General features: G+C 35.1%; 4 protein-coding genes across 5 annotated transcripts; 1 reads left to right on the forward strand and 3 right to left on the reverse strand.

Moving 5' to 3' along the window:
- The first annotated feature begins 1,023 nt into the window (after positions 1-1,023).
- On the forward strand, positions 1,024-20,335 carry LOC138925564 (venom allergen-1-like). Its single transcript, XM_070276345.1, has 2 exons — positions 1,024-1,068; positions 20,095-20,335. The coding sequence occupies exon 2, from the start codon at positions 20,117-20,119 to the stop codon at positions 20,327-20,329; it is 213 nt and encodes a 70-aa protein (XP_070132446.1). The 5' UTR covers positions 1,024-1,068; positions 20,095-20,116; the 3' UTR covers positions 20,330-20,335.
- Positions 1,499-5,610, reverse strand: sunn (sisters unbound). 2 transcript variants are annotated; one of them, XM_070276256.1, is made up of 11 exons: positions 5,453-5,610; positions 4,948-5,398; positions 4,297-4,408; positions 4,121-4,244; positions 3,833-4,059; positions 3,651-3,738; positions 3,189-3,590; positions 2,769-3,129; positions 2,291-2,703; positions 1,856-2,232; positions 1,499-1,799 (listed from the first exon to the last, which is right to left on the reverse strand). In XM_070276256.1, exons 1-11 carry the CDS (start codon positions 5,492-5,494, stop codon positions 1,568-1,570), a joined length of 2,829 nt encoding a protein of 942 aa, XP_070132357.1. In that variant the 5' UTR covers positions 5,495-5,610; the 3' UTR covers positions 1,499-1,567. The 2 variants fall into 2 exon arrangements, with proteins under 2 accessions (XP_070132357.1, XP_043069071.1); XM_043213136.2 differs by having other exon boundaries at positions 1,500-1,799; positions 3,189-3,738; positions 5,453-5,609.
- On the reverse strand, positions 11,236-13,997 carry LOC108124881 (venom allergen-1-like). Its single transcript, XM_043213181.2, has 3 exons — positions 13,786-13,997; positions 12,996-13,405; positions 11,236-11,476 (listed from the first exon to the last, which is right to left on the reverse strand). Exons 1-3 carry the CDS (start codon positions 13,909-13,911, stop codon positions 11,242-11,244), a joined length of 771 nt encoding a protein of 256 aa, XP_043069116.1. The 5' UTR covers positions 13,912-13,997; the 3' UTR covers positions 11,236-11,241.
- On the reverse strand, positions 16,158-18,919 carry LOC122322007 (venom allergen-1-like). Its single transcript, XM_043213180.2, has 3 exons — positions 18,708-18,919; positions 17,918-18,327; positions 16,158-16,398 (listed from the first exon to the last, which is right to left on the reverse strand). Exons 1-3 carry the CDS (start codon positions 18,831-18,833, stop codon positions 16,164-16,166), a joined length of 771 nt encoding a protein of 256 aa, XP_043069115.1. The 5' UTR covers positions 18,834-18,919; the 3' UTR covers positions 16,158-16,163.
- Positions 20,336-23,061: the final 2,726 nt, after the last annotated feature.

A 23,061-nucleotide genomic window follows, 5' to 3' on the forward strand; every position in this document is an offset into this window, starting at 1 on the left:
AGAGGACGAGTGACTCTAAGTCCCCCTCAGCCCCCACAATCCTCCGCACAAGTTTCAAACCAATTTTTTCGCCATTAGGCACACGCATCTTAATCGTAACCGCAATTGTAATCTTACACTTTATTTATGTTCGACCTAAGATCTGTACATAGGATACTCGATATAATGAATCTGAATTTGATTCGAAAATATAAAGCGGTAGGGCGGGGAAATAAATGAAATATTCTTGATATTGTGGCCGGATTCGAAGCGAAAATTGAGAGACAAACAGTGTTCAGCTGTGCAAATTCTAGGATAGTGCAAACAAATAAATCCATATTTTGTGTGTGAATTTTTGAGTCTCCCTACTAGGAGCGCCGGATATAATTATATACTAATTACCAATTAAAAAGCCACGAAAGCAATAAAATTTACAACCACAGCTAAACCGCAAACAGCCCACAGATAAACTTCTTATGCAAATACAAACAAAAGAAAACACAAACAGCGCGGATCTGTCTGGGGGCCTCAGACACTATACAAACTACATATATGTATTTGTACATAGAGTTGAAACAAATGAAAAAAATATTTATGAAGTCGCATGCATGCAACTTACTGAGAGTGGGACGTTGCTGCGTGCATAAATATTTATTTTTTTGAACAAAATGAAAGCATGATCAAAAGGAAGTGCACGCAAGGACAGTCATCTGTCATATATAGCTACATATACAAATTATTGGTGCGTAGGCCTTAGCCATAAAGCCAGTAGGGATCTTTCGGGAACACACATATTTTGAAGAGGCGTCGGCGCGATTCGAAGCATGAGAATGTTTATGCAACTAAAAGGATGGCAGGCCTACTTTAAGAACAGAAATCTACTAAACATTAATAAATAAAATGACAGCATATCAAATATGTCAACAAAAAATAATATATGTGTATCTACTATATATATACAAAAAGTATTTAACACGTGTTTTATTTCTGGGTTCCCTTTCTTTGATGTTGGAAAAGGAAGTTTTGGAGGGTTCATTTAGAGAATTCATTTTCAAAAACTACTGAAGATGTAAGTTACATCTGTAATTGGTAAGAATTTTTATTCACGCATTTTTTGTGGAAATAAAACTAGGAAAGTGAAAGGAAATAGTATTAGAAATAGTAAAAACAACAAATAGTATTGATTATTATACATTTTAATAATTCAAAATATAAATTTTCTAATAAAGTTTTGGAAAGCAAATGAGTTGGAAAAAGACAGGACTGTAGTCGAATTTCTCGACAAAATAAGTATACATATGCTACCCAACCTCTAAAATAAAGGTTATTCCTAGCTTTTTATACCCGTTACTCGCAGAGTAAAAGGGTGTATTGTTTTCGCGTAAAGTACTAAATATATATATTCTGCTGTTCAAGAGCCGAGTCGATGTAACCATGCCCTGCTAAAAGAAAATATAAAACATGTTAACAAAACATAAAACAAAATAAACAAACAAGCTGTGTCTGCAAAATTAATCAAAATTTGGGTTTAATGATTTTCCATATATGTTTTTCTTTCCTATATAATTAGGATGTACATATACATGATTCACATATGATTAGTTTTTTCCATGATTTCCAAAGCACTTTTCTGCCAATAATTTAACGGTCCAGCCGGCAACCTTATGAGCTTACCCTCAAGACTCACATCGCCATTTAATGCCACGATTTCATCCTCGCACTTATATTTGAGCGCGCTGACCTGGAATATAAAATTATCTATCACCACATTTTCCAGGGATCCATATGCCTCCATCTTTATGGTGTTCATAAGCTTGGCTCTATTCAAGATAATAATTTGGTACAAAAATATGGGTAAAAAATTCCAATGTCTTACATTCTCATAAAGTGTGGTGCCTCAAGACGCAAGCTTTTTATTATAAGTAAAAAATGGTTTAGAGGCAGAAGACGATTTTGTTGATTTGAGCCGGAAACTTGCGATCGTCGGAGGCGAATGCTTTTGATCAGCAAGCTCAGCGAATTCTGAAAGATAATTAACCGAAGTATCCAGGAGTCCAAAATAGTGGAGTGTTTCTCAATCAGATTTAAGTGAGCCGATAAGGCATCCGACGATAGTTTTATATTTTTTTCATCGTTACTAACTTTTAATATTATAACGGAAAGACAATGGGCGTAGGTTTCGAGCTTATATTCTATAAGAACACCTATTAGTTCCTGAAGTTCAGGGTCCAAATACTTTAAAGAGGTTCCAAGCTAAAAATTATAGATAAATGTGAAAATTTAAAAAAATTAGAAAGATACAGAATCTCACCATTTTATATTGGATTACAATCTTCCATATGCGATTATTTTTCAACTCAATTTGATCCGTTTTTAAAAGCTCTCTAAACATATGATACATATCCGGCATACAGTCTAGGATGAATGGACTTTTTTTAGGTAAAAACTTTTTCGGCATTGAGATGAGCAACTCCATAATCATGTCACATGCATCAGCGTCAATGGTTAAACAAGCTATCCCACCAATATTTATTTCCATAATTGAACAGTAAAGAAACATTGACCGCCTTATGTCTTCCTTAGCTTTTTTTAGCTCAGCTAGACAGAATTCTTGTAGTTCCTGCGCTAAAACTGTTATACTTAGATTCAATTCATCGTCTAAGTCATTAATTTTATTGTATTTTCGGACGAGCATCAGAGCCAAACTCTCACAGCCATAAAGAACTAAAATCGTAAAAATAAACAACCAAATGTTATTTATTTAAAGAAAAAAGAATAACTAATCTTACTTAAATCTTCATTTCCAAAGGTCTTTTTCAGCAGTAGTTGTGCAAGCGACTCATAAATATCTTTATAATAATCATGCGCCAGCTTGTCTAATAATAAGAGACTGTGAATTCGCCTTAAACACTTTACATATGCCTCTAGCATTTCAGTTATTTCAGAGGACCTTGATTCAGTATCATTCAACTGTATACAAAGCTGTGCATGCTGCGTGCACAAAGACGCTACTGTTGGGGACATTAAATCATTTCCGGTTACAGCAGAAGATCCTAATAAGTTTTCAAAAAGTCCTTGGAACACTGAGCACTTAAGAGTGTCGTCGGTTAGAAAACTTTTTAGGCAGAAACGTTCGATATCACGCAGCGCCTAAAAAATAAAACCGAAAATATAGGATCTCATTTATTATCAATAATAATAAAAATCACCTCCATTTTATGCTCTGCCACTAAACGGAAATCAATGCAACTGTAGATGCTGTATAGAATACTCCGTGCGCCATTTTCCAGGGATGGCGATGCCATTATTGCTGGTAAACATCGCAATAGGCGGTGCACCTGTTGACGTGAGTCCTCTGAAATGGAATATTGCGCCATGTGCAATTCAAAGATTATGCTTAAGGATTGAGCACCTATTAGGCTCAATTCAAATCGCGAATTTGGAGCCGTCAATATTAAGACGTAAAACTCGAAGCTATGAAGCTCAGGAAAATAAATTATGAGTTCTTTTAAATAGCGCGTAAGTCTAACTCTAAAAGCATCGTAGATAGTATTTTCCCGGGTGCCATGCGACATCTTTATGAATGTCTCCAATATATGAAGGACTATTTCCTGATTGGTGTACTGACGCTTGGATAACTTTATATAAACAGTTGCCGCTAAAGAACTTACACCAGAAAAACTACGGGGCATTCTAAGGATAAGCGCAAGCAATAACTCGAGAAAACTGTGCCGAAAGCACTCCGTACTGACCACATGGCTGAAAATAAAATGTTTTATATGAATTTATTTTCAAAAAATATTATCTAGAGAGGGTCATTTCTATTTTGGGTTATATGAGAAAAATGTCTTACTTTTGAAGCGTCAATAAATATTGTAAAATAGCAGTTAGAAGCGGCCTAGAGCGACTTGATTTGAGGTCCTCAAATTGCAGCGCCAGAAACTTTTCGGTAATCATTTCGTTGGTAAATATACGCAAATATAGGTTTTGGTATTCGTCGCGCGGTTTCTCGCTGGAAAAAAACCTTATCATTTTGTCTAGGAACTCATAACCTTTAATGTAGCAATCATCGCCTTTCATCTGTAATTATTAGGATCATTTAAGGCCGTACACCAACAATAAATAAAAGTAATAACATTGCCTGAATGGTCAAAACAAAAAAGACAAAGTCGACAGCATAATTTTCTACACCACAAAAAGTTCTAAAGTTCTCTCGAAACATGTTTAGCATAGGAGTCAGAATAATTTGGCAGGTTTCATGATATCTAAAAATACTTAATAAATTAGTAAACATATTTCCAAATATAAGATACTTACAAGATTCCAAAGCGAACATCTATGGAGAGAGCATGACATAGCCCTTTGAGTCCAGCAGATGAATCGGCGTATCTTGGCAGAAGTTTAGACAAACCTTTTAGAATACTGAAAGCTTGAGGAAATATCCATTATCATTAGTTTTTAAATTTATGCTTTGATTTAAAAATACGTATGTTTCATTGCATTAAATGGCTGAACGGTGTCAAAGATAGAATACTTTACTTTCTTTAAAAAAAAAAAAAAAAAAAAAAAAAAAACCAACGATTTTTTTTTCGAAAAAAAAGTATTTCTAATTCGTTAGTCGATAAGGTCGATAAGATGAAAACTTAAAAGAATTAGAATTAGATATGAAACTATCCATTAAAATATGAAAGACTAAGTTAATGCCTTGAGAAATACGAGACCTTACTCCATCAACTTCAATAGCTTTTAAAGCTTAAACTAATCGAATGAAATGCATAGAAACAAAAATAGATAAAGAATTTTATATTATATTATAGTAGATTATAGAACATTTTAAATTTTTCGGGCATATATTTTCTTTAACGGCACGCTAACGCATGCGGTAACTGCAACCGGTGAATTGCAGTCCACAGTGATATAAAGATCTTTATATGGTTGGAAATTATTTCTTGTAAAATTATAACTTACATATTCTGGTTAGGGGTTCGCAGTAAAATCTATTCTCTTTTATGTCTTTGCATACAAAATGCACAACTTGATTCCACTTAACGGTCAATCGCATGTAGGATGACATTGGATGCGCCAGTTTGAAGCACCGGTCCCCCTTTCCGTATCGAGATTTCCAGTTTGAATCCTTCTCCAGCGCCACAGAAACTTTGGCCAAGAGATCAGGTACCACATTAAAAAACGAGTCCACTGCTTCCAGTACAAACGGCACGGGAACAAAAACGTAATCGGAATTTTCACTGGCATACGGATGATCTTGAGTTCGGCTGAACTCCTTCACACTAATGTTAAACTTTAAGCCGATGACATGAAAACATTGGCCCACAAAATTGTGTGACGCTTTGCTAATCCAACTATTTGGATCTAGGGTCTCAGAACTCAGAAACTCCATGATGAATCGTTCGGCCACCACCTAAAACCAAAGTTTTTATTGTTGAAAAATCAACCATTAATCCATTAAACTTACCGTAAAATTTTCTCCTGTTGATAGGGCATTACCAAAATCCATCTTTCGTAGAAAACTCTTCAACCTCTAAATTTTTGTTATTCGCTGAACTTGTCAGCGTTGAAAAAGTGCGCAACGCATGTTGAAAACAGTGCTGCCAGAATTTTCAAAACAAAGGCTTATTAGAGTTGCGTATTATTTTTGATTTTTCAAAGTTGCAAATATATAAAAAATATGAGGATACACTAAACAAAATACATTGAGAAGAACAAAAAATTAAAACTGCTGAGAAGATAAAGATTTCCTATTTTAAATTATGAATTTAAAATAAAAATTAATTAAATCGTTATTTAAATTTTATCATAAATACTCGTAATTCTATCTAAATCTCCAATAATTTTAATTAAATTAGTCGTTATGTTATATGCCAAATGTATGGCAGCACACATGCGCTTGCGGCAGATGCTTAGACAATCGATAGTCACATATTGTTGTGTACAATATCTATTACCGATAGTTGAAGATGGTACATTCAAATCAGTGGTGGGAAACTCTAATTTTGTATTATTCGCGGACACAGGGCACTTATCTTAAGGGGACCCCCCCATTCTCGGTTTTAAAAAATCGATTTTTTTTTTTAAATTTAATTCGAACTTGTAACTATTCAAGAATGTTCCCTGAAAATTTCAAGTACAAATTTCAAAAACTCTTAAAGATATAGCCGATTTATGGTGGAAGCCTCAGGCGACGGCGAGAGCCGTCTCAAAACTTTAAACGCGTTTTTCTCGAAACAGTGTTTTTATGACTGGCGCATGAGGTTACTCAAAAACTATTAATCCAATCGGTTTTACACGTTCCAAATTTTAACACGTTATTCTATACATATATAGCTCTCGTATGAACTAGGATAAATCGAATCGGTGAAGATCTTCTTTACTTTTCAACTTGATTTGTGGCTGAAAAAAATGGAAATTACCAAAAAAAAATTTCAAAGGTCCGCCATTTTGTTAATTTTTGAGCCAAGCTAATAATGCTAGTTCATACGAGAGCCAAACATGTACTTTTTCTAATCCCGTTGGAATTTTTGGATTCAGATGTTCCAGTGAGCGGAAATCACATGCGCCGCCGAAAAGAAGGGCTTTTCTTTGATCACAAAAAACAACAACAAAAACAAAACAAAAAAAAATTCTGTGAAATGATTTTGTTCCTTTTTGTGTCTTAATATTTGTAAGCACAGTTACAACCCTAAAAAATAATTTATGTTCATTTGCCAGCCCATTGAAAATCGTCAAAATTTAAAATCGAGAATGGGGGGGGGTCCCCTCAATATAAATTCGTTAAACAGTAGTACAGGCCAGCTCCGGATCTAAAATTTGTCGGAAAATAATATGAATTTTTCTCGTTTGGTTTAACATATACAATGCTGTGATATAGCACAGAGTTCTGAAATGCTTGCAGATTAAGTGTAAAAGGTTTTCAGATCGGAAATGAAAAGATCCCAAAGATTTTTTTTTCGAAAAATCGGATTTGACCCAATTTTGGTGTTTTTGGGGATAAAAAGTTGGAACATTGTACAGATTCTATTTTTGGTCAGTTAATTTGACCTACCGAATGCCATAACGATCGGCAGACTATATTTTATAGCTGCCATAAAACTGAACAACCAAAAATGGTATAAGGTAAAAATACTAAGTTTAGTATTTTTTAAGATGGAAACTTGGTAATTTTTTTTAGATTTTTTATTATAATAAATTGTTTTTATTATGATACTTGCTGACCCGGCGAACTTTGTTTCGCCTTAACCTTAATGGCAATAAATAAGCAGATTGTGTTTTTTTTTTTATTGGAAAAAGTACAAAAAATCCAAATAACTACATTAATCATTCATTATTATTTCGTTTTGGTCAAAAGTGCGCACCGCATTGAAGGAGACAATGCCGACCACATTAAGTATATATGTATGTACATAGCTTATCTCGGGGTGTAAAAATAATTCTTTTGATTTATTTTGACACCCAAAACATGGAGCGAAAATTGAAAGAAAAAAATTGTCGGACCCAAAAATATTCGGCCCGCGAGGATAAAGTCAAGCTAATTAGTACGGTCAAGACGAAGCCCATAATATGGGATTTGACCCACAAGGGGCATTTTAATTCCATAAAATGGCAATGAAATGATTTGTGATTGATTTTGATTTTTCCCAGTTTTCTTTTTCTTAATCAGCTCCTTAGTGGCGAAATACATAAAGAAAACACCAAAATCTAATCGGTTTGAATTCATTTTTGCTTATTTGTTTTTTGTTTACAAACAACAGCTGTTCAGTATTACCCTTTTCCTTAATTTTTTTGGTCACTCTAGCTCGGTAGCCAAATAAAGAGCGATTTCGCTAGCACACGTGCGGATTGCAGATTTTCGTCGTCAGAGTACTAGGCTTAAGGATCAAACAACTATATCTGATGTTGAATTTAAATTTTTTTGTGGGAACTTTCAAATAGTATAGGAAACACAACATGTAAAATAGGTGACGTTGACTAAATGTGTCTATAGCATTTTATTGTGCATTAGTGCAATGACAGAGTATTCTTTATTTTGTATTCCTTATTTTTCCTTATTATTTTTCCTTATTCCTTATTATTTTGTATTCCTAATTTGCACCTATGTACTATAGGCCGAAACAGCGTTTTTTTTATATAAACTCCAATTTCAGAGATACTGGGCTAAAATGTTGCATATATGTATGTTTAAACTATTTTTGTCGAATTTTGTTTTTTAAATTTGACCACGCCCACTTTGGGCGGTAACTCCGTTTTTTTTTCATAAACTCCAATTTTAGATATTGTGGATATGCGAATTATGTTGATTTTGAAGTTTGACCACGCCTATGCCGGCTGCCTACGTCAAGAGTGGGCCATATTACCATTTTTACTTAATTTTTACTAGCTTAAATTTTTCTTAAAAATAACTAAAATTTTTACTAACAAGAAAGGAAAGCAGCTATAGTTATATGGTTAACTATAGCTTATATGGCAGCTATAGGATATAGTAGACCGATCCTTATGAAATTTGGCATGTCTGACTGAGAGACTAGTTCGCGTAGAAACAGACAGACAGACGGACAAACGGACATGCTTATATAAACTCAGGAGGTGATCCTGATCAAGAATATACATATATACTTTATAGGGTCGGAGATGTCTCCTTCACTGCATTGCACATTTTTGACCAAAATTATAATACCCTCTGCAAGGGTATAAATATAGCTCCATTAGTTGTTAAATTTAATTTAAACCTCTAACAGCATCGTCTTCCCGATTGCTCTCCTCCCGAACTTCGAGTAGCGCTGCATTAGAGATATAAAAAATATTAAAAAAAACAAGAAAGAAAAGCTAACTTCGGGCAGAGCCGAAGTTTATATACCCTTGCAGTTTAAACCGGGTATATATCGCAAACATCGGATATAGTTGGCCGATCCTTGCCAAAAATAGCGCTCGTGTAAAATTTGAACTCTCTAACTCTAAAAACACCGAAGTTATACCATTTCCGATCAATCAGTTAATCAGGCAGCAATAGGATTTATCCGGCCGATCACGGCCGTTCCGACTTATATACTGCGTGCAAAGGAAAGAAGGGTGTGTGCAAAGTTTCAAGTCGATAGGTTTAAAACTGAGAGACTAGGTCGCGTAGAAACAGACAGACAGACGGACATGTTCATATCAACTCAGGAGGTGATCCTGATCAAGAATATAGATACTTTAAAGGGTCGGAGATGTCTCCTTCACTGCGTTGCACACTTTTGACCAAAATTATAATACCCTCTGCAAGGGTATAAAAATAAATAAATAAAACCTCATAAAAACCTGCAATATGTATTGATTTTTCGAAAAGGGGGGAAAACCAGTACTAACAAGAAAGGAAGGCTAACTTCGGGCGGAGCCGAAGTTGATATACCCTTGCAGTTAAAACCGGATATATATCGCAAACATCGGATATAGTTGGCCGATCCTTATGAGAATATCATAACATAACCAATTTATTACAGTACAGTAAAAAATCTAAAAAAAAGTTCCAAGCTTCTATCTTTAAAAGTACCAAAGTTGGTATTTTTCCCAATTACCAATATATCCGAAGCAATTTCTGATCGTTCAGTTTTATGGCAGCTATAAGATATAGTCGGCCGATCCTTTTGAAATTTGGTAGGTCGGATTAACTGACCAAAAATATAATCTGTACTAAGTTCCCACTTTCTATCTTTAAAAAAACGAAAGTTGGGTCATTTCCGATCGTTCAGTTGTGTGGGAGCTATAGGATATAGTCGGACGATCCTTATAAAATTTGGCAGGTCGTAATATTTTAGCTCTCGTGTAAAATAAAAAAACAGCTCTAAAAACACCGAAGTTATACCATTCCCGATCAATCAGTTATATGGCAGCTATGAGATATAGTCGGCCGATCCCGGCCGTTCCGACTTATATACTGCACGGAAAAAAAAAATAAGGGTGTGAAAATTTTCAAGACGATAGCTTTAAAACTGAGAGACTAGTTCGCGTAGAAACGGACAGACAGACAGACGGACAAGCTCATATCAACTCAGAAGGTGATTCTGATCAAGAATATATATACTTTATAGGCTCGGAGATGTCTCCTTCACTGCGTTGCACACTTTTGGACAAAAATATAATACCCTCTGCAAGGGTATAAAAAACAAGCTGGAATCGTTAAATTTGTCTTCTTTGAGACAAACATTCGTATTCGCAATCGTCACACTTACCTCAATTGAAAGTGAAAGACTGTTTAGTTTTTATGCATCTCGATAAGTTAAGGGATAAAATAATTGGATCTGATGTATCCAAAGCTCAGTTGAACACATCAGCGAAGGAATGTAATCGGCTGTGCTTTCTTGAGTGGTGACGCCTGTCTGATTTATACAACTTCTTCTCCAAAATAGCCGTATTTGCACCGACTGGAAGCACCGTATTTCCCATTACTTCCATTTCAAATTGGTGGCTTTTTTCTTTCAAAATTGCATTATCCACATTGATATTTGCATGGTGTTCAAAAAAACATCAGCTCAGCCCGGCCCTTTCCGCTGTTCCAAGCAGCGACCAAATCGGCTTTGTAGAAAGTGAGGTTATCTAAGAAAAATACAAATTGCACCAATAGTGGGGAAAAGTGCACAATAAGACTAACAGCCTTTGCTCAGTATTGACAACGCTATAACATTCACTTGGACGCATTACAAACTTTTTATTTCTTCTATTTCAAAACTCTTCCCAAAGTCCCCTGAAAATTAAAGAGTTAAATAGTTTTAACTGTAACTTTAAATCTGAGTTCTTTTGACCATATAAACTCAAATATCCTAATCTAAATATCTTGTTTAGTTTTTGAGTGAGAATGTGTTTCTTAGATAATGGGCGGTGCCAAGCCCAATTTTTTCTTAAATTTTAAATCTCTTGAACACGTGAACTCAAATCAAAAATCAGAACTTAAATATCTTGTTTCGTTCGTAAAATATTATTTTTGGCCAAAAAAAGAGGTCAAATTTCTTTTAGTGCACTGGTCTAAAGTGATAGCAAAAAAAATCGAGAAGGCAAATATAATAAATACATAAAAAAATATTACTATGTTTTATAGTAAGAGTACGGCACATGCAAAAATATTTTCCTTGTTTACGCCACACAAATGTTAATTCAACTGAAATAGCCTGAAAATTTTCAATGAAAACTTGAAAAAAAGTGTGTTGCTTTAATATTTAATCAACTATAAACAATTAATTTTGCTAAATAAAAAATTTAATTGTGGTTTGCATTAGGTTACACATCGTATACCTCTGCCAACTTGCAGAGTCCCGTATAGTTTACATTGGCGCCCATCTCGCAGCCGGAGGCCTTGAAACCCTTCTGGAAGACCGGCTCTCCCACCCAGTTGGTGGTGGCGTAGTTGCAGGCCATCAGGAACCAGTTCATCCCGTCCTGGTAGTAGAAGGCAGCGGCGCATCCGCAATGTGTGTTTTTTTCCTGTGCCATCGCCGTAAAATGTCCTATTTGACTGAGGCAAAAAAAAAATGAAAATTTTAGAAAATTTGTTTGAATGGGTTAAGATTAGAGAATTGAAACTTAATACTCGACACAACTTAAAAACACATGTATGTACATATGCATAAATTTATGTACCTAGTCTGGTACTGTTGTGATAATTTTGTGAAGTTCTAAATAATCTCTAGTACTTACTAAAATACTTGTAAATTTTATTGGTAAAAAACATTAATTTAAAACAACCTTGATTTAAATTTTTTTGGTTAATGGACAATTGTTTACTGTCAACTAAAAAAATCTCGTACTAATACCTCTTTTTTTATTTTCTCAAAAAGTGAATCTTTCGATAAGCTCTATAATGATTAGCACTTAATTAAGCACTATTAAAACGTCATCTATAAATAATTATTGAAAATTTTTTGAAAGCACTATAATGATTAGCACTATAATTAGGCACTACAAAAACGTCATTTATAAATATTTCTTAAAAATTTCTTATATGTCATATTTTTTTTTAATTGCATTTTTTAAGTTTTAAATTTTATTTTTATATCTGACACACACGATATTTTCATCTATCATTTTTATTTTGGTTTTTTTTTTACTTTTAAGGTAAATATAAATGAATATGATTCATTTTATTCAATTTCCATTTTTAATTTCAGCATTAACTTCAAACTTTAACTTGGTTTGGTATAGAACTTTAAACCAAAAAATACAATATTTTATATTATTATTGATATTATTATAAAATTAACTTTATCTTTCATGTAATATAATCATTAACCAACCTTTTTTTAGTTCTTTTTTTTTTTGAAATTTTTTTGAAATTTTTTTTTCTTTTTTAGGCTCACTATATTACACGCAACCAACTTTTAATACGTTTTAAAATCAAACCAGCTTTCTATCTTCAAATATACGAAAATTGGGTCATTTCCGATCGTTCAGTTATATGGCAGCTATAGGATATAGTAGGCCGATCCTTACGAAATTTGGCATGTCGTATTATTTTGCGCCAAAAATAGCGCTAATGTAAAATTTGAACTCTCTAACTCAAAAAACACCGAAGTTATACCATTTCCGATCAATCAGTTATATGGCAGCTATAGGATATAGTCGGCCGATCCGGGCCGTTCCGACTTATATACTGCGTGCAAAGGAAAAAAGGGTGTGTGCAAAGTTTCAAGTCGATAGCTTTAAAACTAAGAGACTAGTTCGCGTAGAAACAGACAGACGGACAGACAGACAGACGGACAGACGGTTCATATCAACTCAGGAGGTTATCCTGATCAAGAATATATATACTTTATAGGGTCGGATATGTCTCCTTCATTGCGTTGCACACTTTTGGACAAAATTATAATACCCTCTGCAAGGATATAAAAAGAAAATGTGCTGTGGAAAAATTAAGACTGAACGTTCGCACTTTCATATTATTTCACTTTCATAATATTTCAGAATATTTCATAATGGCTTATATAATTCTGAAATTTGTCTCTAGTAATTATTGGCTTAGCAAGTGGGTTACTTACGGCCCGGACCAACTGCTTGGATACTTGTTAATTATCCCCATATTGGCATCCTTCTTCTCGTTCCACCACATATTAATGGATGCGATGATCAGCTCCGTAACTGTCTTTCCAGACTGGGCCCCCGAATAGCCGTATATGGCAAGATTCTGGCCACTGGCTTTGAACTTCTTCGTGTTATGGCAAGCGTCGTGGTTCATCTTGCATTGCTTTACATTGAGGGCAGCCAGGGCTGCCAGCTCGGCGTCCCAACGCATGGTTGCCATCCGCTTCGCAGCCTTGTATTTGGTTAGGAGTCCGCTGGCCAGTCGGTTTCGACGGTAGTTATGCATCTTAAGAATCAGCTGTTGATCCGATTTCTTAAAGCTTTCGGCTGTAGGACTGGGACTGGTGGGACAGGTCGATGCCCAAGCCTGTGGTTTGGTAAGATACCGTTTTATTGTTGTCATCGTAGTATTTAAAGTGAATAACACAAAAAAAAGCACTTCATGATTAACAGTTACTGGCATTTTTGTGGATTTTGAACAAAAATTCAATACACGAATGTAATATCTTAACCACAGATTTATACCAAAATCACCTCTCAGGGTATTGCAATTATACAATTCCCGGTGGAATTTCAAAGTTTAAATATTTTAAGCCAATCTAAGAGTTAATAAATATGCTATAAATATGCTTTGTTCTTTCACACTTTTATAGTTTTTTTGTATCGCCGTTTTCACTTTACTGATACTTTTAATCAGTTCCCATTATTTGAATCACAATATAAAGAACTATTTATAAAGGCACTTACACCATAATTGTTGCAGGCAATGTGTTTGGAGGTGCCACAAAGCGAGAAGTCACAGTAGTTCGTTTTTCCGAACGCCCAAGACATCAGGAAAATGAGTGGAAGCAGAACCTGAAGCAATCGCGACATCTTTATACTGTTTTAAAAGAAACCTTGTGGAACAGCTAGCTTTTATAGTCAGCAACGGAACTCAACTCACTTCTGGAAAAAAGCCCAATTCGACAATATTCCATTGTTCGATGAAAGTGTGGCTAAGATATTTATTTTTTTAATTATGCGATTTGTATCAATATTTGCTCGTAGTCCCAACTGTATTTTCAAAAAGCTTTTGGAACAATGAATCTACATATGTATGTATGTATGTATGTGTGTTCATGTGATAACCGAATTCAATACTATCTCATCACCTCTAATTTAAATGTCTTAAAAAACAAGGAAAAAAACCTTATAAATAATAAAAAAAAAAAACAAGAAAGGAAAGCTAACTTCGGGCGGAGCTGAAGTTTATATACCCTTGCAGTTAAAACCGGATATATATCGCAAACATCGGATATGTTTGCGAAATATGTTTGCAAATATACGAAAGTTGATATTTCTACCAAATACCATTTCCGATCGTTCAGTTATATGGCAGCTATAAGATAAAGTCGGCCGATCCTTATGAAATTTGGCATGTCGTAATGTATTGCCAAAAATAGCTCTCATGTCAAATTTGAAAATTTGAAATTTGAACTCTCGAACTCTAAAAACACCAAAGTTATACCACTTCCGATCAATCAGTTATATGGCAGCTATGGGATATAGTCGACCGATCCCGGTCGTTCCGACTTATATACTGCGTGCAAAGGAAAGAAGGATGTGTGCAAAGTTTCAAGACGATAGCTTTAAAACTGAGAGACTAGTTCGCGTAGAAACAGACAGACGGACAGACAGACGGACGGTTTTTAGAGTTAGAGAGTTCAAATTTGACATGAGAACATCAGCTCAGCCCGGCCCTTTCCGCTGTTCCAAGCAGCGACCAAATCGGCTTTGTAGAAAGTGAGGTTATCTAAGAACAAGAAAGGAAAGCTAACTTCGGGCGGAGCCGAAGTTTATATACCCTTGCAGTTAAAACCGGATATATATCGCAAACATCGGATATAGTTGGGCGATCCTTATGAAAATATGATAATATAACCCAATTTAATATAATACAAAAACCAAACCTAAAAATATCCCAAACTTCTATCTTCAAAAACACAAAAGTTGGGTAATTTCCGATCGTTCAGTTATATGGCAGCTATAGGATATAGTCGGCCGATCCTTATGAAATTTGGCATGTCGTAATGTTTTGCCAAAAAATGCTCTCATGTCAAATTTGAACTCTCTAACTTTAAAAACGTCAAAGTTATACCATTTCCGATCAATCAGTTATATGGCAGCTATAGGATATAGTCGGCCGATCCGGGCCGTTCCGACTTATATACTGCGTGCAAAAGAAAGAAGGGTGTGTGCAAAGTTTCAAGACGATAGCTTCAAAACTGAGAGACTAGTTCGCGTAGAAACGGACAGACAGACAGACAGACGGACAGACGGACAGACGGACATGCTCATATCAACTCAGGAGGTGATCCTGATCAAGAATATATATACTTTATAGGGTCGGAGATGTCTCCTTCACTGCGTTGCACACTTTTGGACAAAATTATAATACCCTCTGCAAGGGTATAAAAATACAAATTGCACCAATAGTGGGGAAAAGTGCACAATAAGACTAACAGCCTTTGCTCAGTATTGACAACGCTATAACATACACTTGGACGCATTACAAACTTTTTATTTCTTCTATTTCAAAACTCTTCCCAAAGTCCCCTGAAAATTAAAGAGTTAAATAGTTTTAACTGTAACTTTAAATCTGAGTTCTTTTGACCATATAAACTCAAATATCCTAATCTAAATATCTTGTTTAGTTTTTGAGTGAGAATGTGTTTCTTAGATAATGGGCGGTGCCAAGCCCAATTTTTTCTTAAATTTTAAATCTCTTGAACATGTGAACTCAAATCAAAAATCAGAACTTAAATATCTTGTTTCGTTCGTAAAATATTATTTTTGGCCAAAAAAAGTGGTCAAATTTCTTTTAGTGCACTGGTCTAAAGTGATAGCAAAAAAAATCGAGAACGCAAATATAATAAATACATAAAACAATATTACTATGTTTTATAGTAAGAGTACGGCACACGCAAAAATATTTTCCTTGTTTACGCCACACAAATGTTAATTCAACTGAAATAGCCTGAAAATTTTCAATGAAAACTTGAAAAAAAGTGTGTTGCTTTAATATTTAATCAACTATAAACAATTAATTTTGCTAAATAAAAAATTTAATTGTGGTTTGCATTAGGTTACACATCGTATACCTCTGCCAACTTGCAGAGTCCCGTATAGTTTACATTGGCGCCCATCTCGCAGCCGGAGGCCTTGAAACCCTTCTGGAAGACCGGCTCTCCCACCCAGTTGGTGGTGGCGTAGTTGCAGGCCATCAGGAACCAGTTCATCCCGTCCTGGTAGTAGAAGGCAGCGGCGCATCCGCAATGTGTGTTTTTTTCCTGTGCCATCGCCGTAAAATGTCCTATTTGACTGAGGCAAAAAAAAAATGAAAATTTTAGAAAATTTGTTTGAATGGGTTAAGATTAGAGAATTGAAACTTAATACTCGACACAACTTAAAAACACATGTATGTACATATGCATAAATTTATGTACCTAGTCTGGTACTGTTGTGATAATTTTGTGAAGTTCTAAATAATCTCTAGTACTTACTAAAATACTTGTAAATTTTATTGGTAAAAAACATTAATTTAAAACAACCTTGATTTAAATTTTTTTGGTTAATGGACAATTGTTTACTGTCAACTAAAAAAATCTCGTACTAATACCTCTTTTTTTATTTTCTCAAAAAGTGAATCTTTCGATAAGCTCTATAATGATTAGCACTTAATTAAGCACTATTAAAACGTCATCTATAAATAATTATTGAAAATTTTTTGAAAGCACTATAATGATTAGCACTATAATTAGGCACTACAAAAACGTCATTTATAAATATTTCTTAAAAATTTCTTATATGTCATATTTTTTTTTAATTGCATTTTTTAAGTTTTAAATTTTATTTTTATATCTGACACACACGATATTTTCATCTATCATTTTTATTTTGGTTTTTTTTTTACTTTTAAGGTAAATATAAATGAATATGATTCATTTTATTCAATTTCCATTTTTAATTTCAGCATTAACTTCAAACTTTAACTTGGTTTGGTATAGAACTTTAAACCAAAAAATACAATATTTTATATTATTATTGATATTATTATAAAATTAACTTTATCTTTCATGTAATATAATCATTAACCAACCTTTTTTTAGTTCTTTTTTTTTTTGAAATTTTTTTGAAATTTTTTTTTCTTTTTTAGGCTCACTATATTACACGCAACCAACTTTTAATACGTTTTAAAATCAAACCAGCTTTCTATCTTCAAATATACGAAAATTGGGTCATTTCCGATCGTTCAGTTATATGGCAGCTATAGGATATAGTAGGCCGATCCTTACGAAATTTGGCATGTCGTATTATTTTGCGCCAAAAATAGCGCTAATGTAAAATTTGAACTCTCTAACTCAAAAAACACCGAAGTTATACCATTTCCGATCAATCAGTTATATGGCAGCTATAGGATATAGTCGGCCGATCCGGGCCGTTCCGACTTATATACTGCGTGCAAAGGAAAAAAGGGTGTGTGCAAAGTTTCAAGTCGATAGCTTTAAAACTAAGAGACTAGTTCGCGTAGAAACAGACAGACGGACAGACAGACAGACGGACAGACGGTTCATATCAACTCAGGAGGTTATCCTGATCAAGAATATATATACTTTATAGGGTCGGATATGTCTCCTTCATTGCGTTGCACACTTTTGGACAAAATTATAATACCCTCTGCAAGGATATAAAAAGAAAATGTGCTGTGGAAAAATTAAGACTGAACGTTCGCACTTTCATATTATTTCACTTTCATAATATTTCAGAATATTTCATAATGGCTTATATAATTCTGAAATTTGTCTCTAGTAATTATTGGCTTAGCAAGTGGGTTACTTACGGCCCGGACCAACTGCTTGGATACTTGTTAATTATCCCCATATTGGCATCCTTCTTCTCGTTCCACCACATATTAATGGATGCGATGATCAGCTCCGTAACTGTCTTTCCAGACTGGGCCCCCGAATAGCCGTATATGGCAAGATTCTGGCCACTGGCTTTGAACTTCTTCGTGTTATGGCAAGCGTCGTGGTTCATCTTGCATTGCTTTACATTGAGGGCAGCCAGGGCTGCCAGCTCGGCGTCCCAACGCATGGTTGCCATCCGCTTCGCAGCCTTGTATTTGGTTAGGAGTCCGCTGGCCAGTCGGTTTCGACGGTAGTTATGCATCTTAAGAATCAGCTGTTGATCCGATTTCTTAAAGCTTTCGGCTGTAGGACTGGGACTGGTGGGACAGGTCGATGCCCAAGCCTGTGGTTTGGTAAGATACCGTTTTATTGTTGTCATCGTAGTATTTAAAGTGAATAACACAAAAAAAAACACTTCATGATTAACAGTTACTGGCATTTTTGTGGATTTTGAACAAAAATTCAATACACGAATGTAATATCTTAACCACAGATTTATACCAAAATCACCTCTCAGGGTATTGCAATTATACAATTCCCGGTGGAATTTCAAAGTTTAAATATTTTAAGCCAATCTAAGAGTTAATAAATATGCTATAAATATGCTTTGTTCTTTCACACTTTTATAGTTTTTTTGTATCGCCGTTTTCACTTTACTGATACTTTTAATCAGTTCCCATTATTTGAATCACAATATAAAGAACTATTTATAAAGGCACTTACACCATAATTGTTGCAGGCAATGTGTTTGGAGGTGCCACAAAGCGAGAAGTCACAGTAGTTCGTTTTTCCGAACGCCCAAGACATCAGGAAAATGAGTGGAAGCAGAACCTGAAGCAATCGCGACATCTTTATACTGTTTTAAAAGAAACCTTGTGGAACAGCTAGCTTTTATAGTCAGCAACGGAACTCAACTCACTTCTGGAAAAAAGCCCAATTCGACAATATTCCATTGTTCGATGAAAGTGTGGCTAAGATATTTATTTTTTTAATTATGCGATTTGTATCAATATTTGCTCGTAGTCCCAACTGTATTTTCAAAAAGCTTTTGGAACAATGAATCTACATATGTATGTATGTATGTATGTGTGTTCATGTGATAACCGAATTCAATACTATCTCATCACCTCTAATTTAAATGTCTTAAAAAACAAGGAAAAAAACCTTATAAATAATAAAAAAAAAAAACAAGAAAGGAAAGCTAACTTCGGGCGGAGCTGAAGTTTATATACCCTTGCAGTTAAAACCGGATATATATCGCAAACATCGGATATGTTTGCGAAATATGTTTGCAAATATACGAAAGTTGATATTTCTACCAAATACCATTTCCGATCGTTCAGTTATATGGCAGCTATAAGATAAAGTCGGCCGATCCTTATGAAATTTGGCATGTCGTAATGTATTGCCAAAAATAGCTCTCATGTCAAATTTGAAAATTTGAAATTTGAACTCTCGAACTCTAAAAACACCAAAGTTATACCACTTCCGATCAATCAGTTATATGGCAGCTATGGGATATAGTCGACCGATCCCGGTCGTTCCGACTTATATACTGCGTGCAAAGGAAAGAAGGATGTGTGCAAAGTTTCAAGACGATAGCTTTAAAACTGAGAGACTAGTTCGCGTAGAAACAGACAGACGGACAGACAGACGGACGGTTTTTAGAGTTAGAGAGTTCAAATTTGACATGAGAGCTATTTTTGGCCAAAAATTACGACATGCCAAATTTCATAAGGATCGGCCGACTATATCCTATCCTGGAATTTAATACAGATTCTATTTTTGGTCAGTTGATCCAACCAACCAAATTTCATAAGGATCGGCCGACTATATCCTATAGCTGCCATATAACTGAACGATCGGATTTGACCCAACTTTTGTGTTTTTGAAGATAGAAAGCTCGAACTTGGTACAGATTATATTTTTCAGTTAAGGTCAGTTAATCCGACCTACCAAATTTCAAAACGATCGGTCGACTAGGTACATACATATGTGCATATGTACATACATGTGTTTTTAAGTTGTGTCGAGTATTAAGTTTTAATTCTCTAATCTTAACCCATTCAAACAAATTTTTTAAAATTTTCATTTTTTTTTTTTGCCTCAGTCAAATAGGACATTTTACGGCGATGGCACAGGAAAAAAACACACATTGCGGATGCGCCGCTGCCTTCTACTACCAGGACGGGATGAACTGGTTCCTGATGGCCTGCAACTACGCCACCACCAACTGGGTGGGAGAGCCGGTCTTCCAGAAGGGTTTCAAGGCCTCCGGCTGCGAGATGGGCGCCAATGTAAACTATACGGGACTCTGCAAGTTGGCAGAGGTATACGATGTGTAACCTAATGCAAACCACAATTAAATTTTTTATTTAGCAAAATTAATTGTTTATAGTTGATTAAATATTAAAGCAACACACTTTTTTTCAAGTTTTCATTGAAAATTTTCAGGCTATTTCAGTTGAATTAACATTTGTGTGGCGTAAACAAGGAAAATATTTTTGCATGTGCCGTACTCTTACTATAAAACATAGTAATATTTTTTTATGTATTTATTATATTTGCCTTCTCGATTTTTTTTGCTATCACTTTAGACCAGTGCACTAAAAGAAATTTGACCTCTTTTTTTGGCCAAAAATAATATTTTACGAACGAAACAAGATATTTAAGTTCTGATTTTTGATTTGAGTTCACGTGTTCAAGAGATTTAAAATTTAAGAAAAAATTGGGCTTGGCACCGCCCATTATTTAAGAAACACATTCTCACTCAAAAACTAAACAAGATATTTAGATTAGGATATTTGAGTTTATATGGTCAAAAGAACTCAGATTTAAAGTTACAGTTAAAACTATTTAACTCTTTAATTTTCAGGGGACTTTGGGAAGAGTTTTGAAATAGAAGAAATAAAAAGTTTGTAATGCGTCCAAGTGTATGTTATAGCGTTGTCAATACTGAGCACAGGCTAGAGCTGGAAAAAACCTCGATGCAACATCGATACTATCGATGTTGGCGAAAATTTTTTAAAATCGATGTTTTATTTGTTAAATTTCCATAGTTTGGCAATTTTTTAAAAAGGGCACTGATCAAACAGCGACTTGTACGCAATGTGGAAAGGTCCTTAAAACATCAGGAAATACCAGCAATTTTATGCAGCATTTAAGGACTGCACATCCTGTAAGTCAGCAAACAGGGAACATTTCGGTTTCACCATGCATGAACCAATTTCTGGAAAGTTCTAAGCAATACTCCAATACCTCTGCTCGAATAATCGCTATAGACAAAGCCGTAATGAGAATGATAGCATTGGACGTGCAACCTTTCAGCATCGTAACCGATCGCGGGTTTGTAGATTTAATGAAGTGCGTGGATCCGTTGTACAAGTTGCCAAGTAAGACGCAACGTTATATTAAAAAATGAGTATGAGGCCTCAAAAGAAAAACTCAAAAAATCATTACAGCAGGTAGATCACGTTGGGATTACCACGGACTGCTGGACATCTAAAGCCAATGAGGGCTATTTAACTGTAACGGTCCACTTTATCTTGCCATCCTACGACCTTAAGTCAGCCGTGTTGTCCACTAAAAAATTAATATCTCCGGAAAGCCACTCTGCTCTCACTATAGCGGATTCACTAAATCTAATACTAACTGAATGGAATCTCCTAAAAAAGTTACATCAATAGTAACGGACAATGACGCCAGCATGAAAAAGGCATGTGATTTGATGCAGATTAAAAACTTTCCATGTTTTGCGCACACCATAAATTTATTGATTCAAGACACTTTAAAACTTCCAATGCTGACTCAAGTGTTACAAAAATGCAAACGGATCGTGAACTACTTTAAAAGCAGCACAATCAGCGTATGAAAAATTTAAGAAGGCGCAAGGTGAAACTCCATACAGTTTGATTCAGGAGGTGCCCACCCGTTGGAACTCTGCTCTATATATGATGCAGCGCATTTTATTTACTAATACACACATATCGACAGTGCTTTTAGGTATTCCAAAGGCCCCACAACCATTAGGAGCGGAGGAAGTCCTTATGCTGGAAGACTTCATTAAAATATTGGAGCCTTTTGAGTATGCAACGAAGTCGACTTCGCATGAAAAGGTGGTGACCATATCAATAGTCATCCCCTTGATATGTGAGCTCAACAAAAAAATTGCTGACATGAAACATAAAATAATAACAAATGAAGGAAAAACAACGTTTCAATATATTAAGAACCGTATGTCAGAACGCTTGAGCCAATACGAAACAAGGACAGTGGCTAGACTTGCAACCATTTTAGATCCAAGATTTAAAAAACTCGGCTTTCTTTCCCAAACACATGCGGACGAAGCAGCTAAGGCCCTCGAAATTGAACTGTACAATAAAATGTCCAAATTAACCCACAATGCGCCAACACCACCAACTCTACAGCCGGAGAACCGGCAGTTTACCTTTTTGCAAAAAAAAGTGGCTGAAAAAACGAAGTCTGCCAGGGCAGACTCTATTATAGCTCTGCGACAATTCTTAGAGGTTTCCAACTCTCCGGAGGATGGCAACCCATTAACTTTTTATAAGGTATTTTAAATTTAAACTCTAGATATTCTATTTAAAATCCAATATTTATTTTATAGATGAGCCCTGACGAAATGGAACCTTTCAAAGCTACTGCAAAGCAGTACCTTTGCGTGCCAGCCACTTCAATTGCATCCGAGAGAGCGTTCAGCAAAGCCGGACAAATAATTAGTGACCGCAGAAGCTGTCTAAAACCACAAACTGTAGATAAACTTTTATTTTTAAACAAAAATGCAGATGATCTCCTGTAAATAAATGTTGAAATTCAAAAAAAAATATTTTTTTTTTACTTCGATAATCGATTATAATCGATGTTTTCCTTCTCAAACATCGATGTCACCGAACATCGATGTTTTTCCAGCTCTAGCACAGACTGTTAGTCTTATTGTGCACTTTTCCCCACTATTGGTGCAATTTGAATTTTTCTTAGATATCCTCACTTTCTCCAAAGCCGATTTGGTCGCTGCTTGGAACAGCGGAAAGGGCCGGGCTGAGCTGATGTTTTTTTG

This window comes from Drosophila bipectinata, chromosome XR (assembly GCF_030179905.1).
Source record: "Drosophila bipectinata strain 14024-0381.07 chromosome XR, DbipHiC1v2, whole genome shotgun sequence".
Classification (NCBI taxonomy): domain Eukaryota; kingdom Metazoa; phylum Arthropoda; class Insecta; order Diptera; family Drosophilidae; genus Drosophila; species Drosophila bipectinata.